Source organism: Pholis gunnellus (genome assembly GCF_910591455.1).
Source record: "Pholis gunnellus genome assembly, chromosome: 14".
Lineage (NCBI taxonomy): Eukaryota > Metazoa > Chordata > Actinopteri > Perciformes > Pholidae > Pholis > Pholis gunnellus.
The window spans coordinates 7219587-7230231 of NC_136541.1; the positions used below are offsets into that span (position 1 = coordinate 7219587).

A 10645-nucleotide genomic window follows, 5' to 3' on the forward strand; every position below is an offset into this window, starting at 1 on the left:
ACAGACCATAAAAAACTCTGAACACAAATAAAATAGATTATTTCTATCAAAAGAAAGAAAAATAAAACAGAAACAAAATGTATTCATATTCCTTTGGAGTGTTTTGCTATGTTGATCTGTAGCAGTACTTGTGATGTCGAGCCCTCGGGAGTTTTGAGACCTGAGTGTCTTCGGTCAGGTGCAGATCACAATAGCGCTGAAATCCCTGGGAGGGGCCAGGCCCGAGGCCAGGTTCATGTAATCCTACACTGAACATACAAAGAAAATTTTAAAAAAGGGAATAAGGATTGGGGGGGATAAAGACAGTTAAAATATCACAGGTCATCACCACCCTAAGATTCGGGGGACTGCTCTGACAGAGTGTTGAGCAGGTTTTTGTAGGCTTCGGAGTTCATGTAACGGGGATATGAGTCTCTTTGCATCAGTGTGTAGATCTGCAGCTGGGCGTCTTCGAACGTCTGCAAGTTGGGTTCCTGCATGTTCCTGTTGATCGACTCACGCACACGGGAGTCAAGGCTCACCTGGGAGTCAAGAACAGGGGTTGGAATTAGGAAGAGCAGCATGTGCACATTCTCAATGACAAACTGTCTATGAAGGAAAAGTTTGACCTTTTGAGAAATAAGCTTATTTGTTTTCTTAATGAGAGTTAGATGACAAAATTGATACCACTCTCATGTCTGAAGTAACTATGAGTCGGTCGGTTAGCTTAGCTTAGCACAGAGACAGGAAATGGAGGAAACAGCTTGTGGATTTTGTTACTTTTGGACAGAGCCAGGCTAGCTGTTTCCCTCTGTTTCCAGTTATTTTGCTAAGCTAAGCTAACCAACTGTATATTTACACAGACATGATAGTGGTATCAACAGAGACGGAGCGCAACGCCTCATACTGTGAAAACCACGCTCACCGGATGGGAAAACAATCACGGCCACAATATGCATCACGCTAACAAATTGCCTGTAGCTAGCAACAAATATCCGATTTCAACATGTCAAAGGATTTTTTTTTTAGCACCCTATATCTACCAAGGGTGCAGTTGATAACTAAAATGATGATCGGATAGGACAAGTTACCTGTTAGCTAATGTTAGCTATCTGTTAGCAAGTTACTGTTATTAGCTGTAACGTTATCCACATTCTACTATAACTCAGTTTGAATGCTGTCAAAGTGATTTAGCGTAACTTACAGAAATAGATTAAGCCTTAAACTAACATTTGGACAAAATGCTTGCTGCACGTAAGCCTACTGGGTTTAAGGGTCCCCTCAGTTTTACTATTCTGCCGATGCCTCACGTCTTATTGCCTGTATCCTCAGTTTTTCGTTGCGGTAGCTTATATAAACATAGTTCTGGGCTCTTTACCCTGTTGGTAGTGCACCAACACTACCAACTTTGAGGCATTTTTCTGTTGTTTGCAAGCAGATGAAAGTCACAAGGAGTCACCTTCACACAACACAAAGTCACTGGTTTTCCCCTTCGGTGTGGGCAGGACTTAATTGCACTCTGTCTCTTTCTTCAAAATGTTCCCAAAATGTCAAACTACTCCTTTAAAGGCAGGGAGAATGAGGACATTGACGAATGATGAACATTTGTCACATATCACCAAGTTTCACCCTTGAAATCAACACATTTTTAATAACAGTGAAATGAAGAGCTGTCAGACCTCTTTGGGCGAGAGAATGGAAATGTAGTCCTCGTAGATGACACGAGCCCTCTCCTCTACTGGAGTCTTATTGGCGTCTTTGCTGAACTCCTCACAGGCTAACCAGAAGAGCATGTTCTCCTCGCTGAACTCGGTGCGAAGAAATTGCCGGAAGGAGTTCCTCCCCGCTGGGCAACACATTAGCTTGTCAAACGACTGCCCCCACGAGCACACCTCCTCCAGCGTGGGCTTCGGGCTGCAGAGAGCGTGGACAACATGGGGGTGAGTGATTTCAACATTTACTTCCACAAATATGCTGAGTAGATTTGGCATTTTTGTGCAGGGAAATCAGCTGACCAGTCCTCACAGTCTGCGGTCCCTTCCTTGACGTCATAAGAAGCCTTTCGGTTCCTTTCATCCCGGTCTTCATTCCTATTAGTGAGATAGACAGATTATGACCTGCACTGAAGAAATTATTCACGTGATACATATTATTTCATCTTACTGTACAACCAATTTGATAATCGATAAATGGTCTCAGTCATTTTTTAATCATGTATACCAAAACCCTGCTGGTTTCAGATTCTCAAATCTAAATATTTGCTTGCTGTCTTTGAAATTCAATTTAATATCTTTTGGTTTTAGACTGTTTAGGACATAACCTTGGGTCTGGGAAATTGCAATAGACAATTTTTCACAATTAGTCGATTAATCGAGAAAATGATCTGCAGATTATTCAATAATGAATATGCTCATCGGATAAATATTCAGATGATATGTACATATACAGCAAATACTAGTAATATGTTTGCACATATTTGTTTAGCTTATTATCTTTCTTTAGCTGTGTGTCTGTATCTGCGATGTCTTGTAAATGTGTCTGATTTGGTTTGATTTCATCCGCACTAAGCTTACTGAACTGCAGATATTTCAGGAGCTCCCATTTCTCACATTGTCAGCCGATAACTAACTGCTGTTTACATAAGGCTGCTGCAGGGTAAGTGTCTACAGATCACACGCAACAAATATCAAGAACATAAGACACGGTAGCTCAGGCTGTGCTGTGCTGTGCGCAGTAACGTCGGCCATGCTGCGCCACAACAAGCAAGTTCTCGGGTGGGGAAGACCTACCAGGAACAGCTACAGCAGCAGCACCAGCAGAAGCAACATGCATTTGAGCCCCGTGGGTTGGCCTGGCCCGGCTGGCCCTGCTGGGCCGGTGCAGTTCCCCCCGCTGCCGACTCCTGCTGCACCGACATCTGCCTCTTTCGCATCTCCATCCGCTCTGATCCCATGGGCTACAAACAGAGGAGAGGCGCTGAGTTTAGTGTTTTAGATGTCAGGATTTATATTTAACTTGCAATTTTTATCTTGTGGTAAGAAAATCTCTTGTCCTGCAATGGATTTGTATCATAAAATTCATTGCCAGTGCAATACAGATGGCAAGGCCAGCATTGTAATGAGACCAACGACCAGTGTGACATCCAGACCGTGTCCGTCCATTTTACCAGCACTTTGATCACTTTTACCAGGTAAATTAGATTTATTTAATTTACCACTCACTAGTTGTCACCTATGTATGTGTTACTGTATGTGTGCTGCTGATGCTCTCTGGCAGGAGCATGTGCTGGCATGCCCAGAGGTCACACTGTTTGAATGCTGTTTGCTCCATTCAGGGGGAAAGTATGGAAGAAGTATTGGCACCCACCAAGCACATTTCAGCCCCTGTCGTCTATACACGCCAACTGCACGTGTAAAAGGGATGGATTGTTAAACAGGGGCTCAATGCTCATAATTCCAAATTTGAAACATCCCATTCGGGAATGCCTGAGAGTAAAAGCAGTGCATTAAAGGATTTGCAATGCTCACTGGGCTCAAGCGGAGCAATGAATTAAACACACGTGAAAATAATATAATTTGTCTTAGATGCTTACTTGTCAGGTGTCACTTTGCCATGCACCCATAGGCTACATTTATCATGTCCCTGGGAAATGACTGAGCTGCAATGTAAAATTGTGTATAGCTGTGACTTGAGCATATTCAACAGAATCTCTATTAAGGTTTGTAGGCCTACAGATAAAGACAAGCTATTCTCACAGAGTGACTTCTTGTCTGGTTTTAACAAATGTGTCATCACCAGGTCAGAAGCTGCCAAATCCTGTCAGATCATTTATGTAACGAAGCTGTCGCTTCCAACACACACGGCATCATCCAGCTACTACCTGACACAAGAAACGATGCTTCAAAAAAAAAAAAAAAATGTCAGGAGATGTGGTACATGGGATGGGGAAGGGGGGGGGGGGGGGGGGGGGGGGGGCTGAAGGCGCAGCTTGCAAATCTATAACCGCAGCATCGCTCTATCACAGCCTTTCAGTGCATACAATGCCATTTGGCCATTTCTAAAATGGATCCGCGCGCGGTTTCACTTAGATTCAGAGCAGGCTTCAGCTGCATATTGTGTGCGCCTTGCCAAATGGCATATTTTACGCGTTGGGTGTCGGGTACTTCAAAGCTGACACAATCGCAATACACGCTATGGCTTGACTATAGACGATGAAATGGGGGGTGGGGGTGGTCGTATCCATTCAGAGGATAAATCATGATAACACCAAATAAACCGCTGTTCTCATTCAATCTTACCGTAGCAGAAATGTGAACGACACTGGGATGTAATGGCTCCTGAGCGATTTTATCAGCAGAAACCATTGCATTAGCAGCTCGCACAGCACATCAATGGAAAGTGCCACCACGAAGAACCGTAGAGCTTCTTCGCCCTGGACGACCACCAAAAAGACACTGCCTAGATCTGTTAAAAGCCCACTGTACAGCAAGACAGTGACATGCCATTTAAAATACTGGGAAACGGCCTCAAATACTCCGCTTGCGAAATGTCCGTGCAATGATACATCGGTTTGCCACCAGTACTTACAATTTCACCATGTATGCACAGCGAGAAGAGGTAATTCTTTGCCTTGATTACATCCGATGGCACATAAGGCTTTTTTTCCCGACCGGCTGCTTCAAGTCAGTACGCATGCGTCTCCTCTCCAGCTCGTAGTAGCCCAGTGAAGAGCGTAAACCCCGACAGTACGGCACAGGTTTTTACAGTACAGGTCTTTTACCCTGCCTTGTACGCGATAGACTCTCGGAACGGGCTAGTCAAGCAATGGAGGCTGCATGATGTCAGTTTATGATAAAGAAAATGGACTGAAATAAAAGCCTACAAACTAACTCACCAGGCAGAAAACATAAACTTCCCTTGAGCTCTTGTTACATTAAAGCCATTTACAAAATGCGCCAGTGAGTCTTTGCCTGTAGTCGCTGTCTATGGTGCTGAAACAGAAGCTGATAGACTGCAGCATTTCTTTTAACTAAACCTCCCTGAAGGATAGTATGACTTTGACAGCCAGTGTTACATCATTTTGGGAAGTTTAGGCTTACATTTCTGCTGAGAGTTAAGTGTTTACACATTCCTGGCTGATCCATGCATCAAGTGTTGTTTTGTTTTTATTTGGTAAACACTGTGTGACTTTTAATCCTCTTGTCACATATACTCTCATACTGCATAATCACACCCACACTCATACACACAACCTTTCTGTCAATGCATACACAGTCATGCACTATACACACACACACACACACACACACACACACACACACACACACACACACACACACACACACATATAGCATCCATATATTTGTTTGAACCTGAATTAAATAGACTACGCAGGAACGGCAGCTGCAGTTCAGTTAAAAGTTAACAGACATTTCATCTGTTGCATTGCTTCTCTCGTTGCAACAATGTTTATCTGTACTGTCTCTGTTAAATGCACAGGTTGCCATTACTCCCATGGCAAGGTGTGAGTTGCATTTAAGCAGTCAGTAATTTAGTCTAACCCATTTACAGATGACTGCCAGGCTCCTCCGTGCCTTGTAATCTACAGTACAGGTCTGATGTAGAAGACAACACTGCCATCTGAAGGTAGCTCGAACTGCAGCACTGACATGATGTTCTGCATGCGCACTGACTGACTCATAGATTCTCGATGGTCGTATGAATTAGTGAAAGGCACGGCTTCGTTTGCAAGATATGATCTCTTTGATAAGATCCCTAGTATTTGACATGCTTGTGTGAGTATTAAACTGCGACAGTTCAATGTCTATTCGATGCCGACTCAAGCTGGAGATAGTGGGATGTAGATTTTCACACATATCTTTCAATGCAATATGCCTTTATTAATGTATAGGTGCCCATCATGTTTTGCTTTGTACAGACACCAGATGGCACTCTGCCTATTCTGCAAATGTGTAATATAACATATTGTATTTTATCTAATGATCTATTTAATTTACACCTATACATTTGTGCTGCCTGGGTCACATTTTTAGTGAAGATTCTCTTTGCCATGGAAATGAATGTCATCCGCCCCACATATTGTAATGTGAAGTGCTGCAAAATATGAGCGCCTGTAATACAAAACTGAGAGAACTGATCCCACAGTGTCTGCACAGACCTGGTGCTGGTCCATGATACTGCCTATTGAACCACTTAAGGATTAGGCATTCATCTGCTTGGTTATCTTGTCCTAAATAAAAAGGGAAAGAAGGGATTTCTTTCCTGTCCAGATTAATTACTGTACTGAACTGGGGCATGCCCTTACCATCCACACATGGTTGTTACCCTCCAGAGATATGAACATGTGACTTTCTCCACAACACTTCATTTAACACCTTCCCATGTGCTCATGTTATGCAACACAGACCCGCAAATAGCCATGAGAGATTGATATATACACACACGCGCGTGTACGCGAGCAACGAAAGATGCTTTACGCTGTTGTGATTTGGATGAACACGCAGACTTTTCCCTCTGAGAGCACAATGCCAAGTGGAGGAGGGAGTCTGAATGCACAAGGTCACACGGAGGAGTAGGACGCCAAAGCTGGGGGACGGGATGAATAAAGTCTTTTCACTGTGTGATTCAGATGATTCAAAGCATTGCGAAGCTTTGAGGAAAGTAGAATTAACTGTAGACTCGATCACTGGAGCTCAACATGCAGACATGCACCGGAGATGAAGTGTTGTTACCACCTCGAGGGATCATGCGCGGCATCGGTGAGCATTTTGAAGGTGAAGATATGTCGTCAAATCCCAGCGACAACGAGGGCAACAACTCTTCATTTGATTTCTATTTCTTGTTGACATTATTCATCTAATGAATTTCCCCCAGGTGTGTTCATCAAGTTGTTTTTTCCACTGTTAATGTCAGGCTCAATTTAATAAAAGGCAATCAGTGTCTTAATCCTTGTAACCAAGTTACACAGTCATCTGTTCTTTTGTTTTTTACTTTAACATCACATTATCAACCTAACTCTAGGCGGTGCTTCTCCATACAAACTGATTGTCCACATTACCACCATCAGTTAGGGGTAAACACGATTCTATTGGGCTCATTTAAAGACATTTTAGAGCCTTGCAGGAGAAAACCTTGTTGTAGCTTTGCACACGGAGTATATTGTTGTGATTTTATCTGGCCTTTTTCTTGAAAGTCATCATTATGAATGCTGCAGGAATTGATTGTTCAACTGCTATTTGAGAAAAATAAAAATACGTTAAACACAGATGACACCACCAATTGACAAATACTTAGTGGATTTACAACAGTGCAAATAGCTGAGTTTAAAATGCCATCACTGATCTTATATCAACTCATTGCGCACACTGACAATACGGCGCTCTGCTTAAAATATGCAGGAGCTCTTGAGACATTCGACAGTCACCAAGTGGAGAGAAACCTCTCTTTGCTCAACTGACTAATACTCTGAAGGTTAAGAGACATGATCTTTATCAGGACATGCAGTTCTAAGTTCTGTAATTGTAATATATATAAAGACGAATGAACCGCATCATAAAGGTCATGAAATTACAGTTGGAGCGTAATAGATAGATAGATAGATATCTATCAAATTTAATGGGAGTCATTTATTGCACAGTTGACTTTCATTACTGCCATTAAATGGTCTCTAAATACAACCTCTTATAAAGATAAAGTATGGATAAATGTATATCTATGGTATACAATACATGGAAATAAGTATAGGCCTAATAGGGCAAGTAAGTACATTTGTGAACTGACTGCATGGCCAATCACATCCCTCTTCAAATGAAAACTTGATGTGAACGATTATCAATAGGAAAGACGAGCGCTTTTTGTGACACATTGTAGATTCTGTATGTGTGGTAATCAATGAAATACGTGATTTAGTGTTAGCTAAGTTGTTATAAGATAAAGATCCTGGTAGCCCAAGCAGACATTTTGACTTGTCATCAAACTTCCCCAGTTGATTACGTACATTAAGGCAATTATTTGTTGTATTACACGCTGTCTGAAATGTTATGCTAAAAAAATGCAAATTAGGCATTAATGCTAACCTTTGGTGAATTTAGCAGAAATCTACAGATGCAAATAGACTAAGTGTAATAAAATGAACTCTTATATGTGTATTTAGATTTTTTTTTCTTCTTCCCACTAGTCTAAAAGAAGACATGTTATAGAAGCAAGATAGCCCAAACTCAAAAAATTGACCAGTACATGAAAACATAATGTTTTTGCCTGGAATATGTTACCTTAATTTAAATAAGCATGGAGATGTCATAGCAGGAAAAGCACATGTGTAAATTATAACATTAGCAATCTCCACAGTATTGTGCATGCTGTCTCACTGGAATAGCTTCTTGGAACACTGGGAACTGACCATCGTTAGTGTTATTAATTACACTATTTTTCTGCCACGAAAAGTCAATATGTCTACTGTGGAAAATGTCTGTATCAGTTTGAACCTCAAATTGATTAATGAACTTGTTCTTAAAAAAAGGAAAAATACAGTAAGACTGAATTTAATGTCTTGGTATTAATATCCACGTGTGTGTGTGTGTGTGTGTGTGTGTGTGTGTGTGTGTGTGTGTGTGTGTGTGTGTGTGTGTGTGTGTGTGTGTGTGTGTGTGTTTTCTGCAGTTAAATGGGAACTCCACTGATTTTACACATCAATGTCTGTTAACAGGTGTTGGGGAGTTGTATTAAGAATGTTGTGGTTCCAGAGACAGCCGTGTGCATTTAGAATGCTACATTTTTGTCTTTTCATTCACTTTCGGTTGAGTTCCATATTCTTTTATAGCTGTTGTATTACGGTCATGGTGCTAAATGTTGTGACTGTAATTCAACAAGCTCCAGTTCTGCTCTCAGACACCTGGCCAGGAAATGTTACACAAAGTTTGTGTAATGCTTATGTGATGATCTGAACTGACTCCTCTGTCCTCCCACTCTGTTATGGGTGCAGTTTCTGCGGTTGCTCTTTTGCAATCGTCCCCTCTGTGAACATAAACATAGTCATCCTCACCACGGAAATCTATCGCAAATCTTTATTTATCCATTCACCAAGAATGATTCTGCTGCCAAGCAAAATCTAATTTTAAGACTATTGTTAGAGATGACTCAATGTATTCTCAACTCACTAATGAATTGGGATGTTAATAGAGGCTGTCGTGTAGTGTGTCTGTGTGACTGTCTGTGGGACTGACTGCACAACTTAATTTAGATTTCCAATGACTGGTACCACACTATTTCAAGACACACTGTCTTCTTTTAATCTTCTTAGGCCTCCTTCAGACAGGAGCTGCTATCTTAAATAGAAGTTTGGCAAGAAGCAAAAGAAGCAGCTGATGCTCAGAAAACAGTAATCTAGTTACAATAACAACAACAAACAAAGACATTACAGTATTAAGGATGTATCATTTACTGCAGGTGACTAACAATAAGAAACAAATATAATTTGATAGATATGAGGAGATTCATTGCTACTCTGAACCTCACAAGTTTATTAGGCTATTATTTATTATTTGGAGAGAATACTTCAGCGACAGACTTATATTATTTTGGTATTTGTGGCTGCTTATTACTGCAACAACTAACAAGAAACATACTGATTTGTGACTCAAAACTGAAATATGCATTCAAAGAGCAAAATAAAGTCAACTGTATTGTACAGCTATAGTTTTACATGACTGGTTGGTGACTCTTCACTGTAATGGCTCCAAAATAATAATAATAATAATCAAAAACAAAAGCAGTCATGCTTATTAGGGGGACAAAAACTAAAACTTGCCCTTACCTCAAGGCACACCATCTCCTGTTCGTCCGGGACCGGGTCATTGTAGTTCACTGGGTATCCCACACCATACCGGCAGGCCCGGACCAATCCCCGGATCCGCTGCCACATCAGGGCCCGGGTGTGTCTGATCCCCCGCAGAGCAGACGTGGGCCTGATCTCCCACTGCCTCACCGCTCTAGCACATGTCATGTTCCGACCATGAGGCCCCACTCGCCACATGAGGCTCGAGTCTCTTAGGCATCGTAACAAATCCACGCTTCTTGCTCCTTTCCTCTATGTTTTTTCGGCGTCTGCTCTGATGCCCATTGTGTGAGAAAGAGAGAGGGAGAGAGAGAGAGAGAGAGAGAGAGAGAGAGAGAGAGAGAGAGTGAGAGTGAGAGAGAGATGGGAGAAAAGCATCAGTGACCCTGACGAAGAGAAGTGTTTACAAAGGAGAGGACAGAAGGGGATTAGGACAATGTCCCCACTGGACGCAATCCTGATTCCTCTGCGCTTTACTGCGTCTCCCCAGCTTAGGCCAGATTAAGCCAGGAGGTCTTAGTGTCTGAGTGAGATGGACAGAGAGGAAGACTAGTGACAGACGTGGATTCATTTGTGATTGTATATGCTCCTTGATGAAACCTCCCATGCTATAGACTGGAACACTTTGGTAATTGGACTTTTTGGAGGAAACATTTGGCCGCAATGTACATGCAGCACCGTTAATATGTACACTCTGCGGTGCTAATGTGTTTTACTGAGGAGCCTCTATCGACCTATTTGGTCGTGTCACTCATTATAGACTCCCAAGGATAAACACCAATCAAAGCTCTTCACTATGAGCAATCAACTGAC

At 41.9% G+C, this 10645-nt stretch overlaps 1 protein-coding gene across 2 annotated transcripts; it reads right to left on the bottom strand.

Annotated features, from left to right (window-relative positions):
- Positions 1–332: 332 nt before the first annotated feature.
- Positions 333–10000, bottom strand: rgs20 (regulator of G protein signaling 20; the record flags this gene model as incomplete). Of its 2 annotated transcripts, none has more annotated exons than XM_079172693.1 (5): positions 333–521; positions 1659–1893; positions 1995–2069; positions 2769–2935; positions 9812–10000. In XM_079172693.1, the coding sequence occupies 5 exons, from the start codon at positions 9998–10000 to the stop codon at positions 333–335; spliced, it is 855 nt and encodes a 284-aa protein (XP_079028819.1). The 2 variants fall into 2 exon arrangements, with proteins under 2 accessions (XP_079028819.1, XP_079028820.1); XM_079172694.1 differs by lacking the exon at positions 9812–10000 and adding an exon at positions 4567–4614.
- Between the last annotated feature and the right edge of the window lie 645 nt (positions 10001–10645).